General features: G+C 42.0%; 1 protein-coding gene across 2 annotated transcripts in view; it reads left to right on the top strand.

Annotated features, from left to right (window-relative positions):
- The window catches only part of LOC146821941 (xanthine dehydrogenase/oxidase-like), a 452,547-nt gene that overhangs the window by 168,894 nt on the left and 259,606 nt on the right, over positions 1–24,047 (top strand). For both annotated transcript variants that reach the window (XM_085613026.1, XM_085613027.1), the window contains exons 5-7: positions 8,161–8,287; positions 17,114–17,175; positions 21,304–21,375. In XM_085613026.1, the coding sequence (XP_085469152.1) occupies positions 8,161–8,287; positions 17,114–17,175; positions 21,304–21,375 (261 nt within the window). The remainder of the gene's footprint in view (positions 1–8,160; positions 8,288–17,113; positions 17,176–21,303; positions 21,376–24,047) is intronic.

Genomic DNA, 24,047 nt, shown 5'->3' with positions numbered 1-24,047 from the left:
GACTGATTTGTGAAGCTAAATCCTCTGATTTGTTAAGGAAGTGCTAAATCTCATGGAGAATCCAGCAGCAAATTCCCCCACCAGACTATCCCCATGTTCACCCATGAATTCTCCAATCAAAAATTTACTTTATTCGATTTCATGACAGAAGAAATCATAAAAGTGCATAGCAGCAATCATGAATTTACACATGGGAAAAAAACGATAATCACATACAAAAATATATTACTATAAGAGAGAACAATTAATCACAGAAATTCATAAATAATTTACCATGGTCTATGTTTAAAAATACAATCTAAAAAGTTTATAAAAGGTTTTAAAATGTAATAAAAATTACAGAAATTACATTGTAGCCCTGGACCTAATAATCGCCTTCAAATAAGTTGTAACAGCCAGGGTAGTTGCCGGTGTTTCCAACATCTGTAATCTTAAAAATGCTACCCTGCAATATCTAATATTCCAACTTTTAAGAATCGGTCTAAGGTACATCTGCCTGGGTATGGAAAAATATTTACAGAATAAAGTGCAGTGCATTGTTGATTGTAATGAAACATCATCACAGGGGCATACAGATATATCAGGTGACCAGACATTTACCACCGGAAATAAAACCATTCTAAAAAAGGAGCTAAATCGAAAACGAGCCAAAAGCATACGGCTAAAACTATCCTGTACTGACAGCAAATTTTGTTGAGGTCCCAAGCCACTCAAGATAAGATGATGTTCCATTACAGTGTGTTTTACTCTCTCTTTAGACCATCTTTGATCTTCGAGGAATTTCAGGCAGTATGCTTTCAAATCTTTCCTAGAAATATCCTCCAAGCTACTTGGGTCCGTAAAGTATGCAGGGTGCCCAATGGCGTTGGTTATCGTTTTTATATAATTAAACCACACCATATGTTTAGCTCTCTCCAATTTAAGGCAGTCCAAGATTACCTCTCTATTGAAGCCTGTCTCATCTGTGACCCACACCTTATGCCACAGTAATAGCGGAGCTATCTTATTGGTATCCGATATATAAGAGAGTCCCAGTTCCTGATGGCAACTATAGGTGGCAGAAGAAATAGGGACTGCCAAAAGATAGTGGATAAAACCATTTTCACAAGTTTGTATAATATCTGGTTCTTCGATGACCCATAAACCGGCCCCATACAGCCTGGTAGAAACGCATTTGGCCTTATAGACTTCCAAGAGTTCTTGTACAGGTCTTCCTCCTATTTTTTTAGTAAAATTTATAACTGCCCCCACTTCTCTGCTAAAATTCTATTTTCTAGCCTTAATAGCTGATTTCCACGTTCCCTTTTTGTCAAAAGTGATGCCTCAATGACAAAAGGTACCGGTATTTTCTACCTTTCTATTGTCAATAATAAATATTACATGTTGTACCTCTACTTTTGCCACAGCCCATGGTAAATGTCTTTGTTATATTTACTCTTAGGCCCCTCTCTTTCATATAAATGACAAAACTATTAACCGCTCTTTGAAGGCCTAATTGGGTCCTTGACATAATCACCGCATCATCTGCGTAGAGTAAAACAGGGACGGGGGTGCCCCCAATGATCGGGTAGTCATTTTGATCTCTAATGAGGTGATGGCCCAAACTATTAATATAAAGTGTGAAAAGAAAAGGAGCCAATATACACCCCTGTCTGACACCCTTTTCAATTGGGAATTTTGCTGAGCATTCCCCCTTATTCCCATAACGCACCCTCGCCCCTGCATTTCTGTACATTTCCTTTATAAACAGTATTAAAACCCGGTTCACCTTAAGATCTTCTAATGTTTTCCACAACATGCCATGGTCAACTCCATCGAAGGCTGAACTCAAATCTACAAAGGTAAGAAAAAGTTTCCCCCTTTTTGCCTTAGTGTATTTATCTATCATCAGGGTTAGGTTCAATCCCTGCTCCATATTTCCCATGCCTGGACGAAAACCATATTGTAGGTTTGTTAAAAATCCGGCCTCACTCGCCCAGGTTTGGAGTCTATCAAGGATTATTCTCCCGGCAATATTCAACAGAGCATCCAGGAGGGATATAGGTCGATAGCAGCTAGGTTTGTTCCTGTTCCCCTTTTTAAAGATGGGTACCACTATTGCATCTGTCCACGTAGGGATACGTTTAAAAGCGGAACTACTTTTTAATACCCTCGTTAACAATGGTGCCCAGAGGTCAATATTTGATCTATAGACATCCACTGGTACCCCATCCGGGCCAGGTGCCTTTCCTGCCGCACTCTCCCTGATGGCCTTTATCACCTCCTCCAGGGTAAAATTCAAATCAAGAGGAAAAACACCCTGATCACCAACTGCTCGCCTATCCAAAACAGCTCCTGTAGATTTACAGAGATCCCCAAAGAATTCCACCCACCTTTCACCCGTAATGGCCACATCTATAACATCTTTTACTCTATCCTGATAGAAAGGAGCATTTACAGCTTTCCAAAAGCTAGTATTGTCCCTCCTTACACAAGCCTGATGTAAATTTTCCCAAGCTTCTTTCTTTAACTGGATTTTACGCTTCTTTCGGGCTAAGTGGTAGGCGGTCCTTGCCTTTTTAATGTCCTCCTTACATTTTGGTATTACATGCAGGACCATTTTAAGATGTGTATGGGCTCTAGAACAATCACCATCGAACCAACCCTTTACTTTCGGTCTCCCACAATTAGTTTCCCTCCTCAGGAGTCTATGGGCTTCCTCTGATATCTTTAAAAAGGCAGAGTAGACATCAGGAGCAGCACTCCCCTGTGTGAGGCATATTTCCCATTCAGGCTGAGTTTTAGTAATAAGACTATGCAGAAAAGCTTCAGGTTCTACACTATCCCATTTTAGGGAATAATCATTTGTGGTCGCCAATCGCACCCCGTATTCATAAGATGCCTGGCTCTTACTTTTTATATGATTTCTCCGAGCAGACAGCTTTAGGCTAATTGGATAGTGATCACTCATGGAGATTTCCTCTGTTGTACACTCCTGGATACAGGAAGCATATCGGTTGGAAAGTACAACAAAATCAATAGTAGAAGTACAACCTCTCCCATTGAAAGTTGGATAAAAGGGTGTGGAGTTCGTACAAAGCTCATTGGCAAAACCTAGGTCAAATTGATATAAAATATCATTAAACATCTCCCCGCTTTTGTTATGCATAAAATGCGAGGAATTATCCTCTTTGTCTTCCCCCAGAATTCTCCAATCAAGTTAGTAGTTCCTCAACAAATCAAAGGACTTCCATTGCAACCATACACCTGTAGAGTACAGAGGAAGGCAGGGTGACTGATGGAAGGCCAACTGCCATTGGGGACACATTGTTGGTGGTCCTGGTTCTGATAAAAAGTGCGGAAGGCCACTAGAGCTGTCCCTCTGACATCATTCCAGAGTGAGGACATTCTCTCCTGGAACGCCACAGAAACCATAGCAGAGCTGAACCGACAAAAACGTTGCATGTCGCCAATGCATTGCAAGGTAACTTCCAGCCCATGCAGTGCAATAATGATGAAAATCCTGGAGATGCACAGTGTGAACTGCGGTTGTCGGTTGAGGGGATGAAACCCTATTCAAGCAACAACCATAAGCCTTGTGAGGGTGAACCACAAAAAGTCACTTAATTAACCTGTGTTTAACCCTTTGGCAGCTTGGCACAACAGCTGTCAGGCTTAACTTAGAGGCAATGTGTAAGGTATTTAATTAGCACTTAAACAGTGATGAAGTGAAAACACACAACACAAAAAAGTCCCACACCAATTAAAAAAAATATGCAGTAAATGTAATATATTTTTTGACATCAATACAACAAAAATCCAATCAGTAGAAACAAAGATATACAGTTTAAAAGATTTTAGGTAACTATAGCGCAGGGGTCTCCAACCTTTATTTGTAATAAGAGGTACTTCTGATCAGTGAAAATCGTTGTGAGCTGCTGAAGGCCAAGTAACTTGCGCTTTGCTACGAAACACCCCCCCCCCCCCCCAGCTTTATTGAATATAAACCTGGAGCCCAATACTATGGTTTGAACAAAATACTGAGACTAGGGGTACTACGATATGGCTGCCAAGTGCATCAGTGAGTACATGGTCTAGGGGGATGTATGAAAATGTGTGTGAATAAATGGGATATATGTGTATGGGTGACTGAGAGCCGGTGTAGTATGCACAGGACATACCTTTTGCTATATGTGGCAAACTTACCGCCCTAATAAGGAAAACATTTCTGCACTTGATGGAACATTTTTCTGCAATTGAAATTTCTGCCATTTAAAAAAAAAAAGACTATTTTATTAGATATAAATAAGGCAGCATGCCTACCAGCCACTTGAAGCAAGATGGCTGCTGTGTCTAAATGCGACACTGTGAAATGGCAGAAAATTCAACTGAAGAGTTAACTTTATGTGTATATGCATTTCATAAAACTCATAATTTTAATTTTCTCCCATGTCAAAGTGTCTTTACAAACAGCAGGCATTTACTCCCAGTGGCCTGTAGACATGGTGTTCTATGTATAACAGGAAAATAAGTAATTTATTTAAATGTGAGGAATTTAAAGTGAAGAAACTTGCTTCATAAAACATTAGGACTTAGTAGGCTTAATTTCAAGTAGAGAAAAACATTGCCTGATTATGAGTTTGGCGGTCCCATGGAACGGCAAACCTAAGATGGTTGTGTGGCAACCGCCGCACCTGCGCTACAACCGTCAAATTATGACTTTGGCAGTTGGATCACCTTAGGAACACTGCTACCGCCAGGGATCCACAATTCCTGGTGGTCTTGCAGCGGTCTAAGGCCACAATATGCTGGTGGTGCAGCAGCTGCACCACCAGCCATATTATGAGTTTCCTCACTGCCCTCCTTTTCATGGTGGTGAACCCGCCATGAAAAGCGTGGCAGTGAGGAAACTAAGGGGGCCCTGTGGGCACCCTGGTGCCTAGGTGCATGGGGGTGCATGCAGGGGAGCACAAGGTGTGCCCCTCTGTCTTTCTGCATACCCAATTCCTGCATGACATGGACTTTACAGTCTATGCAGTGCTGGAATGCACTGTGGCAGTCCCACGGCATGGCTTTCTCAGGCTCTCCTATGAGACTTTAAAAGGCAGTGCCGTGGGCCAGCCGTCGCAGGACCGCCCGCTCGGATTACAACTTGGTATCTGGCGGGTGGTCGGCGGTGGAGTTGGGCAGTAAAATATGGCACTCTGTCTACCAGCCACTGGGAGCAAGAGACAGTCTGTTTGTAAATGCTTTGAAAAGGGAGAAAATGAAAAGTTTACTTAATAATTACTCTTCATTTTACTTTTCTTTCATTTAAAAGCATTCAGAAACATCATTTTATTCTCAAGCTCCAGTATTGTGTTGAGAACGTCTTTTATTTTTAAGAGTTAAATACCTCGGTTCGGAACTTCTGTGACCCACATGAGTCATAAATCTGAGTGGAGCACTGCTCATTATCAGGCTTTGCTATCTGCAGCCTGATAATGTAAAACACAATACTAATTTACTGCAGTTCTTAGTTAAAAATTAACTAAAGGCTAAGAGCTACTCTGAAGGTGTCTGTGAGCTACTGGTAGCTTGCGATTGATTGGTTGGAGACACCCGGTATAGCACCTAAGAGCACAAAGCGCCACTCAAGGTCATCTGGTCATGCTAGACCGTGGGGGGGGAAAGTCACAAGTTGAGGCCGTCCACGATGGAGCTTGGTCCGGGTACAGGAACCAGGTTAGTCCAGCTGAAAAAGTTACCTTCTCAAAGTATGGGATGAAGAGTCCAGTTTGCGGTGAAGGAAGCCACGAGGAAGAGGAAGATCGTTGCGGATGGTCATCACTGTAGCATGAAGAGCAGGATAGGAATCGCAGACATTTGTCGCTGTAGCGCAAACGTCCTGTCGGGCATTGCAGATGGTTGTTGCTGGAGCTTCATGTTGGCGGTCACCGTGAGCCATCGATGCGGTAGCACAAAGTGCAGATCTCGCATTGCCAGTTGTTACTGACAGTCACTATAGCATGAAATGTTGGGTCCACTAGAGCTTTGTGTTGGTGTCAGCGTAAGCAGCAAGATCCTGCTGCAAACTGGTCAGTTTGCTGTCACAAAGAGCCCTAAAATTCAGGATTTCTCCTTTTTGAGTCAGAGGAGTGCAATCTAAAACTATCCAAGGGTCCAGGACCCGGAGTGGCAACTTTTGGGGGCCTGGGACTGAATCTTGTAGATGGCAGCAGGGCTCAGGCTTGTCCAGTTGCAGGCCAGCTGGGCAGGTGCACGGAGGTCTCTGGAGCTTGTTATGTCCCTGTAGCTCAGAAAAAGAGGTCAATCAGCTGCTCCTTTGAGTCACTCCGCATGAGATAAAGGGAGCAGGTCCAGTCTTCCTTCACAGCAAGCATGGAAGGCCTCAAGCAGCAGGGCAGTAGGGCCTGAGGGTCCCCTTCTTATACACTGTGCTTTCTTTAAAATGGGAGAAGCTTCTGCAGTTCCCCCTACAGTGGTGTCTGGAAGTTCCTGCCTCTCTGCCCTGGGCCAGCCTGTCTGGGGACACAATAGGCTAGTGTGAAGTTATTTTTGCGTGAGCTGGGCCAGTACCTTTGAAGTGAAAGTTGTGTATGCAACAGTTCTGCCCCCATCCTGCCAGAGATGGCCCATAATGACAACACCTAGTCCCCTTATTGTCATACTTTTTGAGAAGAATACACAAAGGCCAACTGCAAACTACACCTTGTCATGTGACCCTGGAACAGGTTGCAGGCATCAAAACTGAAATTGTCTGAAATGTGACTTGAAATCAGACTTTACCATTAAGGAGGGTTTTAAACTACAATTCTTCAGAGACCAAACATGACATTCCCACCTGCTACCATATAAATTCTATAACTTATTAAATATAATAAGGTAACCCAAAGTCCGTACTACAATTATTTTCATGGCAAGGGTGTTCCAGTACTTGTGGTTGGCCATGTATTGTGCTGGACTCACTCCAGTTCTGAGCTGAAGTAATTTACTACTGTTTTGGGTCCCTTTTTGGCATCAGTATTTTTAGATGAGCAGTTTGTGAATAGCAATGGGCTTGCTGTCTTGCAGGTGGGCACATGCCCCTTCCTAAACCTCTACCTAAATGCCTCTCTACTCCTTCCTAAATACCACCCATTTCGTAATAAGTATGTCCCTTTTTTCCAGCCACTCCCCCTGATTTTTCTTACATTAACTACTAAGTACTAAACGTATTTGTGTGAGGATCTCTACATAGAAGAGACAATAGAGGTGCAGGTGTAGATTTACACTCTTAGGTTTGAGAATGCCATGGTGTGGTACTTTAGTAGTATTTTCTAGTACTACTAAAGTTACTACAAAATGCAGTTTGTGAATAGGCTCCTTTTATGTGCATAAGTAGGCAATTTCCACTTGCCAAGGGAACTCAATTAATGATTTGTGTCATACGTCTCTTTGCCCTGGGTGGGTTGTGTTTACCTCCTATGCGCTATATTTTAGTGTAACCATACTTATTTATCTCATACCATAGTAATGTCAGGTTCAGACATTCAAATTACCATTTTGACTAAAGGTCTTCCTTATATGCAAATCATATCCTTTATTCCAAATAAGTTTTTTGCATTTTAGTTCAGCCTTTTAATTCAGAAACAGCTTTTATTTCTTTAGTGTGCCCATGTACCCTAATGCATTTTGGGCCCCAGGGCCCCAGCCTCTTCTGAATGGGTAGGAGAACAGAGGGTGGAATATGTGCATCTCTTAGCCGACATGCAGTACAGGCAGCAGAGCAGCTGAGAGCAGAGTGGAGACTGCCCTAATGTATTTCATTCCTGAGGAATGGCTGGGTTCTGAAATGCATTGCTGTACAGGGTATCAGAGAAGAAGTATGTTTGCAATAAAGATGTCATGTGTATATATTGATACTTTACTGTAGTTTTCGGGATGTGTGCTGTAGCTAGCTTAGAGGATGATTTGCAGCAATATGTTTGCTCACTGTACTTTGGGAATTTTCATTGCAAGCGATGCAGGCAAAAAAAGAAGCAATGTTTAACATTAAATAAGAAATCATGCTGCAAGTCTAAGAACACCTAACAACAGTATCTAAAACAAACACAATGTGTAGATTACAGTCAATGATTCTCTCTTCTGCCTTGTTTTAGTAATAGTTCATATATTTTCGTACACATTCTCCCTTCGCAGGAAAGAATAGCAAAGAGCCATGGCTCCCAGTGTGGATTCTGTACTCCTGGCATTGTCATGTCCATGTACACCTTGCTTCGCAATTCACCGGAGCCGACTATGGAAGAGATCGAGAATGCATTCCAAGGTACTTCTTATCCACTCTAACAGGACTACTGTCGCACTCGACACAATGAGAAGTGCTATAGAGACACATTATGCACAGGGATGACTCAAAATGAACATCTTTGGTGGTGTTTGTACTATTACTAGGAGCCTATCCTTGACCAGGCTTCAAATTAAAGTATCATATGCAAAGGCAGTCAGTCTGTGATGGATGGCTCACAGCCTTTTTGCTTTTGTTAATGCATGTTGTTCTAAAAGATTTGTGTGGGAGCTACCAGGCCCTCGCCAATATAAAACAAAATTATTAGTAAAAAGCGAAAATATTTTTTTAGACTTAAAAAGTAAACATTGCCATGGTAGTCCATGCATTGACCAATACTACTTCGTGTGTGAACGTGCTCTTTGTAAAAGGGCGAAATGTCGTCACTTACAGTGAAATTAGCCAACGACGGAAGTGGGCTGATCCAGTGCCCCACAACATACGCTTTAGTGACCAATAGAAAAATGTGAATGACAGTACAGTAGAACACTGAATGCAGAGGACTGTCTCAAAGCCCGGTTAGTATATTATACACTTATTGGATAGAATATTAGCTAAATTAAAAACCTTAGCAAACGCAAAACCTAAAAAGATTTGCAATGGACAAACACAGCAACAGGATTTCTCTTCATATGGACTGAGACTCTGGAATGATCACTCTTTCACATCAAACTTATTCCTCCAGTGATTCAATGCAGAAAGGGCACAAATCCCACCTCCTTAAAATCTTCCACCATTGTGTAATACTTACCTCGCCTGCCTCTTCCTACTGTGATGCCCAGTTTCTTTTGCACTTACTGTGCTCATTACAAACCTATATGCTTGTCTCTTCATCCACGCACATGGAATGTGTATCCTTTTGCTATGTACAGTGCTGAGCTGAACTCTGGAGCAAAGCTCATGTTTTAGATATAAACCCCAATAAATTAAAATGAAATGGTATAGATTGGAAACACAAGGGAGAGGCACCCATTTGCTTTTTTAATCAGTCCCACAGAAATTTCAGTTCATAAGAGGTAATTGTTAGGTTTCATGTTCTCAAGAACATTCAGTCCTGATGTTCTTCTCACTAGTGTTTGTTCCTTCTCACCTGCTTAGCTACGACATAGGAGTGGACAACGCTTTATCATCCATGTTTTATTGGTCTTAATCCCGGGTGATGGTTAACAGGCTCAAAGCTACAACTCCACATCCACATTCAAGCCCCTTTGCTTGGGCTACAATGTCTGTATCCAGGTTATGACAAGAGTTGGGGTTTGTTTTGGATCCTTCCTTGTCTTTGGGATGCTGTGTTAATGTATTCAGTGACACAGTCATGGTTCTTCCTTCTAAAGGTGTCTACAGAACACTAAAGAACAGGGAGCAGTAGACACCATCACTATCACAGTAGAATGGTTCAAGGGAATTTGGTCTATATTGATTTTCCCAAAATAACAGAATCCAGAGATGTTAAAAATGGTTATCCAGCTATTGGTGGGGATAGGCAGCCCTGAGGATATCACCTCTGTGCAGAGCATTGGCAGGTGTCATCCATCAGACCACACTAAATATATTTTCCAAACCATGACCATGGTAGTGCTCTCACTTACCTGATGGAAAGCATGCATTGGGTGGCTATGGTTGTCCCTAATGCTACCATGAACCTAAGACAAACTCCTATGTCCGCTGTGTCTATATTGATTGCACCCTAATCTTCAGGCTAGTAGGTGGCCCTGCAATATGATTTCTAACTTAACTGCAATCACACTTTTAAAACATAAATTGCAAAACCGAAGAAAAATCAACAGGCAACAAGAGATTAAGGCAAACATTATTTAAACAAAACCCAAAGCTGAAGACACACTTGGACTGAATAAAGGGTCAAGAGAAAGCAACACACTGATCAATTTAAGCTGGCAAGGGAAGACTTGGAAATTAAAAAAGCAAAAAATAAAGGGTGTGTGATTCCAAGAGTCTGTGGGAAGGTAGTATGAGAAACAAGTAGACATGTTGTAGTAAAGGACTGCAACAAAGTTGGAAAGAAGGCCCATCTGGAGTGTGCCAGGTGCCTAAAACATGAATTATTCAGGCTAAAAAAACTTGGTCTAGATTAAGTAACACTTTCCACTGGGTTTGCATCACAAAAGAGAAGCCAACTCGCGCTGCAAAATAACACAATGCAGCGCTATGAGCTACTTTACGCTACTTTGCAACAAGAGGGCTTACCTAAAGATTTCAATTGAGAAAGTTACATTGCACCAAAAATGTATACCTCCTTTAATCAGGGATAACGGAAAAATGTTTTCTTTTTTCTCAAAACGTTTCCAAAGTTGATGTGTGCGTTACTGTACGGGACACATACAAAGGTAACAAGCATTTGCAATGCAATAGGTCTCGCATTTGCGAGAGTTTAAGCTATTGGCATTGTAAATGGTGATGCCTTTTATTAATCTGTTTTGAAAACCAACACATAAATAAAAGGCATTGTCATTTACAATACCAATAGCTCAAACTCTTGCAAGTGCGAGACCTATTGCTTTGCAAATTTTTTTTTTTTTTTATGCGGCTGAGTGATATTTGAACATTGCTACTGCCATTTGTATGGGCAAGCTGACAAAAAAGAATGCTACTATGTGTAATGAAACCAGAGCTTATGTACTGTATTTTATTGTAATTGATTTTATGTAGCGCTTACTACCCCTTTTGAGGTGTTAAAGGGCTTTTTTGGCGAGTAGCATTCTATTCCCGAACCCAAATGGATTAGTGGTGAATTAGTATAGTGAAATATGACATTAATTTGAGCTGTGGATATGTTAGTCAGTTATTTTGCTTGAGGAGGATAGTGGAGGGATAGAAGAGGGAAAGGTTTTAGTTCATATAGTGCCTGCTACCCCTGATGAGGCGTTGAAGTGTATTTCGGCAAGTTGCATGCTACTCCGTAACCAAGGAAGGATAAGTGGTAAATTAGTGAGGGAAATATGAAATTCAAATGAGCAGTGGACAAGTTAGTCTTTTATTTGGATTGAAAAGAATAGAGGAGGTATGAAAGAGGGAAAGGTGTGCATTTATATAGTGCTTGCTACCCCAAATGAGGTATCAAAGCGCTTTTTGGCGAGTAGCACGCTACCCTGGAACCCAAGAAGGATTAGTGATGAATTAGTGCAGGGAAATGAAATTAATTTGATTTGAGCTGTGGGAAGGTTAGTCTGTTATTTGGATTGTAAACGAATCGGGATAGAGGACGGAAGGGTTTGCATTTTTATAGTGCTTGCTACCCCTCATACACACACACATAGGCATAAACATGCATATACATACATACATATAAATATATACACATACACACACACATATATATATATACATATATATATACACATATATATAAACACACATACATATACACATATAACATGAATGGTGCAGTGTAAGTAGAAATAGGATTATTTCTCAGATAGTTAGACGAGCATCAGAGTAGCCTTCCAGTATGGCCGATAGTAAGTTGGTCACCAAGTGTGGTCTGCAACAGTCCAGTGCACAGCAAAGTAGGCATTGTAGATTGGCATAGTAAATGTTCGCTATGCAAGGGAGAATAAGATAATGAGCATTTCGTAAGCAAAAAATGTATATTTTTACCAGCAGAAAAGCAATGACAAATGGAGAGAAAAAAACACAGAATGCTTTCCCAATTACGTTTCCAAATGTTATTTATTTGTAATACTGTTATGTTCACCAAAAGATCATTGCACTGGCCTACCTGGGAGACGTGAAAGGGACGGTTTTATGTGGCTAAATGGGTCAGAACATTTGCCCTCCCCACTCAGCGCAGCTTGGCATAGTCTGTAGTCTAGGGCCCTGCAACCCCGAATTTTACAAGTAGCCGTGCAGTCTTTTGTTTCCGGAAGCCTGCGGCAAGCGGGCCTGAAGTCTGTATACGTGTGGGTGGGAGAATTAAATCCAGGTCCGAGGCAGAGAGTGAGGAAGGAGTAGGAAGGGGGAGGCCTTTTCCAACGAGCAGAGAGGGCGAAAGAATGAAATAAAGCAGTGGAATTTGCTTTGACATAGCTGGAACAACTAGCCCTTCTCCAAGGGGCTAGACATTATTGTCATTACTCTGGGACCTCCTGGATTACTGCTGGTGATTTCTGAAGTGCACAGGGAACGATGTGGATCACATTTTTAACTAGCTGGATAGTTCTTTCCAGTCACTTGCAGAGCAAAACAATCTAAAAACTTAATGTTCAGATAAGGACTGTTAGCAGCCTGGCGTGCACAATAAACTGTTTGGGGAACAATTCAGAGGCCACAAAAGAAAGGACAACAGCGAGACCTAAAAATGGATGTGCAGAAAACCGGTGGCCAATGGCTCAGCAAAGAGCTAATCCAGTTCAACAGTGGCCCTTACTCTCCTAGCATCACTAGCCGCCCAATCAGAACGGATTGGTTGACCATGTCAAATGCAGCAGATGGTGACGAGTACCAGAACTGTCCATTACCAGAGTCTAGAACCAAGCACAGGCAAGGACAGCAATTAGCACCAACTTCATAACACTAGCCATACTAAAGGCAGCGCAATGTGGTCACGCAGCCAGCTGGATATGACGTTTTAGCCAGTTTGTGGCAGAGATAGGCCAAGGTAACTTAAGAAACCAAATTAAGATTTTTCAAAGGAGTGATTATCATTCTTTTCCATACCTGTGAGGCCATTTCTGAAGATAAGGAGGGATCCGAGTATTTTTGAATAAATGAACGCAAGTGGAAGCGTGCCTCAAGAAGAGAAATGAGGCAGGGACTGAGTGTCGGGAGAACGGGTTTCAAAAAAGGGCAGATGGGCCTCCTCAGGAATGGTGATGCAGAGAAGTACTGTGATGATTGGAAGAGCAGCAGGTTATAAACCACGAGCAGGCCTAAACAAATAAACCAGAACGCTTTCTTAGATTTTAATAATGTTTCCTGTTGCATTTCAGGCAATATTGTCACCGAGCGATTGGAAAGGTTTGATTTTGAAAGTTTCGGACTTTGCCGAGTTGATGTTCCTTGATGATCAAGAATAGCTCCCTTTTACATTTAAAAGCAGAGATACGCTTCATGATGCAGACGGCAGCTTTCTCTTGGGATAAGATATTCACAAAGGAGCTGACATTTGTAGGACTTCATGGGATTTCTTCTTGTAGGTGCCCCTACATCAAACTTCAAACAGACAGCTAAGCGAAAGTGATCGCGATCGCGATCAAACATCAAAGCAGCCGTGCGGCCGCGAAAGTGAAAGTAATCCGGGTAAAAGCGGCGCGCGCGCCCGCGCACATGCACTGTAGGTCTAGGCTGACTTGGTTGCACTTTTAAAAGCCCATTACAAAATGTCTCAAAGAGACAGCTTTCGCTGTCTCAGCGAGACCTAAAAAGGTTTTGAAGCATGACTAAGGATCATATATTCTACCTCAAGGGTAGACTTTCAGTGCAAATATAATATTAGATAACACACACACACACGCACGTACACACACACGCACGCACGCACACACACGAACACACGCACGCACGCACACACACACACCCTTTAAACTATGTTGCAATGATGCGTGTGTGGCGCAAAACAGCCTGAAGAGCGCCAGCGCCGACAGCAGCAGTGCCATAGCTTTGCAAACATGGCGCTATCATGCTGTCTCTCTTTCACGCCACGCGACACAGCAACTTATGTTGCTGCACGGAGTTGCTTCATTTCTCAGTGTATCTGGTCCCTTATTCCTTGTTTGCGTGGATCCCAGGGTTATCCTATCATATTAAAGATGGTATACAATATATGATTGCGCATAAGCCAACCAACCACATATGGTGCTTCATTTATAGAAAGTGACAGGAGGTTGTCCCAGCCAGAGATGAGCATTGTCTGCTCAGCATTGTGGCATGATGAATGGTTAGTGCTTCAATAGAGATCTATGTCACGTGAACTGCCCCGCAGAGAACTCGTGTGCCCCAGATCTGGAATACATGTTTACATATAAAGCACCATACGTAGCAGTGACACATCCAGCATGCCTGGTGTAAAATCACAGATGACAGATAACTCAATGTATAAGTGCAGTCGAAGGGTCTCACCTCACATAGAGCATCATCCCAACAATCTAGAGACAATCATTATAAAAGAAACACAAGTGTAGCTTTTGGTAACAAAGTGTATTCGAAACACTGATGGGTTGACTTACCTCTGTGTATAGATTAGCTGCTTCTGTGCTCCCAGGGCCTAGAATACTAGCCTTCACTGACATACGGTTACATTACAATGGTGGTGGTATGAGTATCTGACCGCCATCGTTTCAGGCTCAAGAACACCTGACAAGGGGTCAGCGGTCTCGACAGCCCAATTATGATATGACCGCCATGCAGGCGGTCGTAAGCATCCCTTTTTCCATTGTGGCTTGTGCTGCGAGCCGGTAAAGAGCCCCAGAACAGGCCGCAATAGAAAAAGGGATGTTTTTGAGCATCCATGCACCGTGTGCCAGGCACCAAGTGGTACCTGGCACACAGTGCTTGGACGTGTGGGGGGCACCACATTTGCCCCCCAGGCCACAAAACGGAGGCCTTCTGGGGATGGTGCCCTGCAAAGTCCCTTTCCAACAGCCTTTCCATGCTGGTGGTACCGCCATGAACAAACTGTCACAAAGGAGCATTATAATAATAATTCCTACGGCGGTGCCTGCACAGGCACTGCCCCCATTGTAGGTATTACGGTCCGACTGACGCCCTGACGGGCTTCTTGAGCTTGCTGGAGGGGTCGGTCTGTCCCTTTGACGGCTGCAGTCCGACTGACCGCTTCGTAATGCGGCAGTTGGACCGATATCCTGGCTGTCGGGCGGATCGCCACCGACGGCCTGTCAGTGGCGGTTCACCCTACATCCTAATAAGGCCCATACTCCCTTCCTCTGTGTACATCACTGAACCTACCAGTGACCTCCTTAACATTCTATCGTACTTGCTTTCTATGTGTGCCTGTGCCTTTGAATGATCACTCACATTAATTTCCTGTTCTAGAGTTTCTAGCTCCACATATAATCGATATTACTTTTAAGTGTCAGATGCTCAAGGCAGAGTCAGAGAATGGCTGTTTAGTGCCATAGCCTAAGATACACTTGTGGTTATATTTAATGTTTGTAAGGCCATTCTTCAGCCCACTAAGCAATGAAATAGTATTGTCCTGTCACAGCCCTGGATTTAAATCCTTGTAAAACAACCTTTTTCTGCAGTGCTAGACCTGCAATCACATCAACCATTGGAGAAATGGTCAACCCTCGTCCCCATGTTTGCTGTCTTACTACAGACATCTCCAACTGTCTATCGGAGACAGCATTGTATACAATATTCCACAGAGCCAATCCTTGTGCAAGACTGGATGGCCTTAGTGTCAGTCTCAGTTGCCTTAATCTTATTGTGGTTTCCTGTCTGTCTGTGTTTGACCCACCCACAGAAACATTTTTTTCTCCATCAATTGATTCGTCCTGCTCTGAACGCCGCATTGAGCCCAAGAACAGAGCCAGGGTTAAACAAGCGCAGCAGAAATGCTGCAGCATTAATCTGGACAGATACTGAAGACTATTATAAACAAACATTGGCAGTGCCAAGCAGTCTTGCTTGAATTTTAAGGTAAGCTAGACTGAGGGGCATTGCCTGGGGTGTTTTGTCTCATGCAATGGGAAACGTCTGAGATCCTGAAACCTGATTACCAGCTTCCTTGCCCCAAACCATGTGGGATCATAGTGGTATTTTCATTGTAGCTTCCACCTTCCACAACAGGATTGTCAAGTGAAGGCTATAAAAGGTCAATATAAAATAAGTTTCTTTCCTTGCATTTACAACAAAATAGCAGCCATGGTCAAGGCGATAAGATGAAATCAGGGCTGTCTAAAGGCTTGTCCCGCCTTTAGAAACAACTAGGACAATATTTTTTTTAACAACAAATTGTATTCATTTTGCATGGTATATACTGGGTCGTGACCCGAAGGATACAATTTGACAGATATATGTAATCCTGTATACATCTAAACATAACTTATGGAAAACGTCCATACATAACAGGAATAACATTGTGCAGTACCTTTCAGATAACTATGGCAATTTTGATGTTCATAGAGCATGTGGTGCAGATGGAAATATTTTGTTTTTCTGTTGTATTTTCACTCCCCCTCTCCCCAAATTTATCAGAGTTCTCAACAGGTCATTATGTACAGGCCTATGTCCATCACATATAGGTTTTTGGGATTTCGTAGTGTGTGGAAGGCATCAACTTTGAGAATGTAGGATTTTGTTTTGAAAGTCAAGCCGGCACCTCACTGCCTGAGACCGGTTTGTGCTCCACCTTCTTGCTCCTGCCCCCCTTAAAGAATGACAGTAGGAGTGTCATGCTACACCATTCAGCTCCAAATCCCACGGTCAACCTTCAAATGATGTCTGTGTAGTTTATCCTCTGCCTGTGACGTCTCTGTCTACTCCACCTCGCACTCAAGCAATGCAAATGCCGCTAGCGTTTGAAGGACCTCTTAGGTACGTGTTGACCAAAGTGGAATATGACTCCTTTGCCCCCTTTCACTGCTTATAGTCAGGACACTGCACTTCCTTCAATGGTCATTCTTGCATCCCCCTTTCTTGAAAGGAAAGTTTTGAATGTAAGATAGTGGTAAATGGACTGTAAGAGAGTGTGAGGGGACTGCAAAGAACTGGTGAGCACACAGGAGCAAAACACAACTGGCCTTATCTCTTAGGCCACGGCCAGTCCACACAAATGATTTTTTTTTTTTTAATCTTGTGGTTCATTTAAATGCTGTCTTTTCAACATAGGAAACCTATGCCGCTGCACAGGATACAGACCCATCCTGGAAGGCTTCAGAACATTTGCAAAAGTAAGTGCATTAAACCATTCAGCTTCAACTATGTATCGCAGCACCAGCATTTGAACAGATATGATTGTAGATTGTATACCATCATTTCAAAGTTTGTGAAATTGGCTGATGCTGTCACCTTATGAAGAGTGACATGTAAACAAAACATTTTACATGTGAAGTAGGAATATGGAGGAATACATGAAATTAGCTGAATTTGAATACTTAGGGCCTCATTCTATGTTGCAGGGTATTTGAAGCGATAATGCTGCAACCCGTAAATACATCAATACCACTGGGTGTTGTATTTACCCTGTGAAGTATTAATGCATAATTCCATACTCTTTAAATTGGAATGTGGCGTAACATGAAATATTACAGTTAGATTTCCACACTGCTACATGTCTTATCTCTTTCAAATGAATTTTCCTCATACAAACTTTACCAGGATTTTCTCAATGTCCAAAATCACACATTTTTTACTAAGTTAGTATTTCCAGGTTACTCAAATTAGTATGCTTCATAGCCCAACACTGAGGATTTCAAAGAAACAGACAATCATTAGGACATTGATCGGTAGCCATAGTTAGAAATGAGTGAGTGTGTTACCTTCTAGCAGAGGTCTGTGAGCATGATGTAATGTCTGATTTTGGTTGAAGCATGCATTTATTTGTAATTGGCCCTAGAATAAACCAGTCTTTCCTTTTTTGCTTCCTGGTATGTGATGTTTACACTAGCAGCTCAAAATGAACCAGCCCATCCACTGTTGTTATCACAAGCACAGCCCTAATGAAGACCTTCTCTAAATATTTAAAGTTGGAATTCCAATTTACTGTGCAACCAAAAATACCAACATTTTCAAATGAGATCCTAAGCTCTACAGTAGGGTCTGAACCTTTCACATATATTAACATTTATGATCTCTTTGGTGTTTCTATTTGTTGCCAGAGACTTGAAACCAAAACTCTAAGACATCTACTATTATAAAGCTGGGATTACGGTTGGCTTTTTATGCTTGACCTACCTGTTAGCTCAAAAACATCAACTATATATTTTAAACCTGATAAGGAATTATTTTTTTTAATACATACAAATAGATAGTATGTTAATTCAGTAATTTCGTATAAGAGTCTGTAACTTTTTATTTATTTTACAGAGTTTTATATAGCGCGAACTTGACCTGAATCGAGTATCAGAGCGCTTTACATAGCACCAGTTGCATTGCATGAGGACACATTCATTTTTATTAGGCACGGGGAGATTACGTGATTTGCCCAGAATCACAGTATGTTTAGCGTCATTGCCGAGACTCAAACCCGGTTCCCCAGATTCGAGGTCGTACGCCCTAGCCGTTATGCCAACTCCGCTCCCCAACTGTAACTGTTGTGTCTTCGCCACTCTGGACCAAAAGACACATGTCTGGAGGCCACGAGTTAATTTATTAGATGTTTTCTGTGGCTGATTGATCCTTTTTAAACCAATGCATTGCAGTGGCTTCTAGGTGACTCCTCATTCATGGAAAATGTATCTTTGATCACTTCATTGACTCCTCCTCTGTCATGAAGGAAATCTTTTAACCTAACACAGTGCTGTTTCGGCCTTTTTTGCCATTATTATCTGCTATCGATTCAAACTGAAACCCTGTACCATGAATTATACCGTCCTCTTGGACAATCAATAAAGGAAACTAATTTCCCTGGATATACAACTATATTTGAGATGATCTTTATAAAAGATTCAGCGTATTTGTTGGATATGTTTCAGTGCTTTATAATACCGTAAGAACCTCATTACAAGTTTTGTGGAATAGGTGAGGTATTTACCATATATGATAAAAACCATTACCCTGGAGTGAGGTATTGAACAAGTGGTAAATACCCCCTATTCTGAATGGTTAGCTTGCGAATGAGGCGTAACATGCGTTATTGGTATTTAACAAAACAAATTCCCAATGTTTTGCCGCTTTTACCGGTCTCTCCCCTCATATAATTTGGCAGGTTTGACCTGCTGGAATTCATCAGAGCAAAACTGTGAGGGTGCGATAGTATCACACATCTCATAATTCTGATACCTAAGTAAACACGTGGTTTCCAGGGATCAAATTTAGCCCTTTTCCACTAATGGCATTTAGCTTCCAAGTTCCAGGTACATCTTGAACCTAATTCTAGGGACTTATAGGTAAGTTAATTATATCAACTAGGTGTTTGCCAACTAAAACTCATTTAAAGGGGAGCATAGGCACTTTACTATTGTTCATCTGGGTAAAGTGCACAGGGTTCTCAAGTAAGCAAAAATATAGGGTTAAGCAAAAGTAATAAAATCTGGGGTGTTCATGCGGAAAGGGCGAGTTTCCTGCAAGTAGGATGTAGAAGCATGCTTCCGATTGTTACAGCAAATTCAGTACTTTGTCCAATCAAATGAATGAGCTTTGAGGAAGGCCAGTTAGTAATATGTGGCTGTAATCCAAGTTGCTCAGAAGGAGAGAACAAAGCAGTGTATTGATCTCATAAAAGGGGATGTGATGTTTTGGCCTTGTAAAAGGGCATGCGAGTTGGAATTTATGGCTATTGAGTTCTTGATGTCCAGCAGCATTGGCTGCGGAAGTGATGCAGGATGGCAGGGTGGTACTTAAGAAGAAATACCAAAGAGGTGGGCATGATCGTGTGAGGGGGAATTGGGATAGGAATTGGCAGATTAGAGGGTTCCAATTTAGCAGGGAAAGAGATAACTTCTGTGGTGGAAGGGTTTTGAGATATTATCCACACGACTAAAAGGCGTAAAATAAAACAATTCTTGAAATACTTGTGGTTTGTATTTGTATTGAACAGAACAATAATTACACCTCGAAATTCCACCTCATTATCTTAATTTAATCACACTGATCACTGAGCTCAATAGGTTTTTACATAAGATATGCATGCCAAAAAGATATTTCAATAGAAACCATTTCTTAAGATTCTAGACTATTTTTACAAAAACCAGAGTTTACGTAAGACAACACTGAATCAGTTCTTTACTAAGAGCATAATTTACTTATCTTTCATAAACACAATCAACAGATGCAAAGTCGACATTCACACACGGTTGAAACCTGCAGCAAAACCTGCCTTCTTTCACAAAGCAATTAGATTTAAGACGAAACGAAATATATATTCTTGAAAGCAAACTACGAACTTTACCTGCCATTGTTAGGTGGTCCCTTTCACTTTGAATACGAGGACATTTTCTGACATAATTCTCTCTTTTGGATTAGAGCACTGAAAATCGTGTTTTCAAATTACTTACCACAGTCATGAAAGCATATTCCCTCTCCTCAACACGCCAATGGCCTCCCTCCTCCACCTTTGCCCTCTCCACCTCTGAACATTAACTTCACCCAAACAAGCAATCTGCACTGACATGTTTTTCATTAGATTTTGCTGGGACAGACAGCTATTCAGCAAGAATGTAAAAAATGTTCTTCAAAATGTTCTGCACTTATAATTGGGTGATAGGTCAGTGCAATAATGTGATGTAACTTGGAGGCGCCCTCAGGTCAGGGTGTGAAGGGCAGAGGTTAGACTGTTCTTAGCATGTTTGTCAAAGGTGTGTGCTTGGAATGTGTCTGGCCCAGAGTGCAGCATTTGATACTTGGGAAGAGACATCCTACGAAGGGCCTTTCCTCAAACATGGGCAACGCAGTCTCACTGCACACCTGTGCGTTTTCAAACTCAAAGTAAAATATAAATATTTTATTATAGGGTATACAACAATTCCAATGTAGCACATTCCAGTGGAGTTTAGATTAGAACGCATAGATACCATGGGGCAGATTTACAAGCCCCTTGCGCCACTTTTGCGTCACTTTCCCCATGTTAAAAGTGACGCAAAAGTGGCGCAAGGGGCTTGTAAATCTGCCCCCATATCTCTTTCTTTTTTTGTGACTGCTCCTATTTTGACACATATATCAGTAATTCTCCTTCTGCCATAATGGGAGAATATGTTTTGCCACCTGGTACCTGAGGGGTCTATGAATGTGAAGGGTTGTTGAACGGCACTTACAGGTTTACCGAAGATGATAGCAAGAGTTTTATTATCCTTGTAAATACGTGTAGGAAAAGTATCTTGTAAAATCTGACCTTCTGTTCCAATTCTTTATTTCCCTCTCAGGATACTGGCGGCTGCTGTGGAAAAAAAGGAAAGAACCAAGGATGCTGCATGGACAAGGAAGAGAAAACAAATGTAAGGGGGGACACTGACTTCCTATTATATGTTGCCATTTTCTGGATAATAAAAGATTGCAATTTATTGACTGACGCATTTCAACCTCACGGTCTTTGTCAAAGTCACTTCCAAACCAGGAAGTGGCTATATTTAAGTGTTTTTCAAAGGGTCAAAAATAATGTGTAGACATAAAAGAAATGCAAACATGTTGGTGTCTGTTCTGAGGTGAAGACAGACTCAGTTCACGCTATTCAAGTAATTAGTACAAAACATCACAGAAAATAAATGCATGTACAGTTACGCACTATAAAGCGCGAATCAACAACATTTCAAGGGCGCTAAGTAAAAAACCCAACTGGGTCAAGAAACAGTGGGGATACAGCAGTTCTCATGGAGGACTCCTACACATGTGTGCAAGGTGACAACAGCTTGAAATTAATCAAGGAGTGGCATGGAATTAGTACGCTCAAACCAAATACTAGTACTAGTGCTGAAGTAAAGTCACACTAGTTGCAAAACCAAGTGGTACCGCTGACCGCTATTCTACCGATGATGGTGACCGCGCCAAGTGGCAGTGTTAATCAACAAGGGTGAATAATAGGCAAAACTGTCCGATTGCTAAGATCACTAGGTCTGAAAGGTAAAATGCCAAGTGACATCACGGGTCCGAAGTAGAGACTGAACTACCCCACTGTTAAAGGAAAACATTATAATAAACAAAATAAGTAAAAGGAAAATAAAATACAAAAAACACTCTCAATACCCCACCCTAGGTGCTATACAAAAAGAGTGTGGAAAGGTGGACACCACTTATTCAAGCAGCCGCTTGAAAAGGGGTGACAGTCCTGCTGTAGCCATGGTGATACAGTTTATATGGGGGGGGAAGCTGAGGATACCCTAAAGGGAGCCAAGGTACAGGTAGAACAGGTCCGGACAGTCAGGGTAAAGGACTTGGAGGCCAACTAGGTAGAGATGATGAAAATACCCATAAGGGGTTATGAATTTTCAATACATCAAGTAAGTATAAAGCGGAAGATAGCAAAATATACAGTGTCCAACAGGGGGGTATTAGGGCACCACTGGTATATTGTATCTCCTCTACCCAAGATGGACGTGAAGGTCTTCCTCGCAATTGAGGTCTCCGGGGATCTTGCTCTGTGAGCGGATGATACATTCCAATTCCAGGTGGCGAAGGTTGCGTTCGCGGTCACCTCCTCGGGAATGAACTGGAATCCTGTCAATTCCAAAATAAGAGATCTTAGAACTAACATCAACAATGTCCCCATGTTCCAACGTGCAATGTTTAGCAATAGTATAGGTCAGATCCCTGTTCCTAACTGCGCGCAGGTGCTCTAGAATACGTTTCTTCACAGGGAAGATAGTGCTTCCAACATAGCGCAATCCACAGACACAAATCAGGACATACACGACAAATTCTGTGTTACAATTGATGAATGGCAATATTTTCTCATTCCTGCCAATTGGTAGCTGATAGGTCTTCATATTGTGACTGTTGCTGCAGGCCTTGCATCGGCCACATTTGTGAAAGCCTGGGAGTTCCCTTAGCCATGTCCCCGATGTGTTACTCCTGTGTGTTAGATGGCTATGCACCAGTGTGTCCTGTAGGGATTTACACTTACCATATTAGATGTGAGGTTTGGGGCTCACCAGTTTACCTATAATCACATCTCGTCTGACTAAGTGCCAGTGTTTGCTCACTATCCTGTGTATGTCCTGAGAGGCATTGGAGAAAGTGGTGTTAAGTCTCACTTCCTGTCGGGTCTTGTTATGTGTCCAAGGGACCAAAAGGATGTCCCTATCCGTTATCGAGGCTTTCTCTACTACTATTTTTACAGTTTTGACTGAATAGCCCTGTGCTCTGAAACGACCAATCATGTTCGATTGTTCCCTCATGTAGGCTTCATTGGAACTACAATTGCGTTTGGCTCTAATGAGTTCTCCATAAGGGATACTCCTCTTTAAACCATCAGGGTGGTGGCACCGGGCATGCAGCATGCTGTTCCCGGCAGTAGCCTTCCTAAAAAGACTGGTATGTATGCAATCATTCTGAACCTCAACTAGGACATCTAAAAATTCAATAGTGGTTGAATCGACCTTCCTGGTGAATCTTAGATTGAAGTCATTTATAGACAGCCCCGCAATGAAGTTAAGAAGCACTTCCTTTGGACCATCCCTAATCAGAAAAATATCATCAATGTAGCGGGTCCACAGGATTAGGTTGTCAGTGTAGCATTCGTTACCTTGGTGCCACAGGTGCTCCGCCTCCCACCACCCCATAATGATACAGGCGTAGCTGAGGGCGAAGCAACTTCCCATCGCAGTCCCAGTGTATTGTTTATACCAATTGTCTTGAAAGAGAAAACAATTGTTGTGTAGGTAAAAGCTGAGCATGTCAAGCAATAACATTGTATGATCATACATGGAAAGAGGTCTGTCTCTGAAAAAATATTTACAAGCTTTCAAACCTAGATCGTGCTCAATGCAGGTATAAAGGGACACCACATCAATAGTGGCAAACAGATAGGATTCTTTCCATGGAATGCCCTGTATCTTAGAAAGAAAGTCCATGGTGTTCCTGCAATAAGAAGGCAAGTTAGATACATATTTACAGAGATAAAAGTCTAGATAAATAGAGGAATTCTCCAGCAAACTTTGGTTGGCAGCGATGA

Source organism: Triturus cristatus, chromosome 6, assembly GCF_964204655.1.
Source record: "Triturus cristatus chromosome 6, aTriCri1.1, whole genome shotgun sequence".
NCBI lineage: Eukaryota > Metazoa > Chordata > Amphibia > Caudata > Salamandridae > Triturus > Triturus cristatus.
Note: the sequence above shows the minus strand (reverse complement) of the source record. Positions and strands in the feature narration are given on the sequence as shown.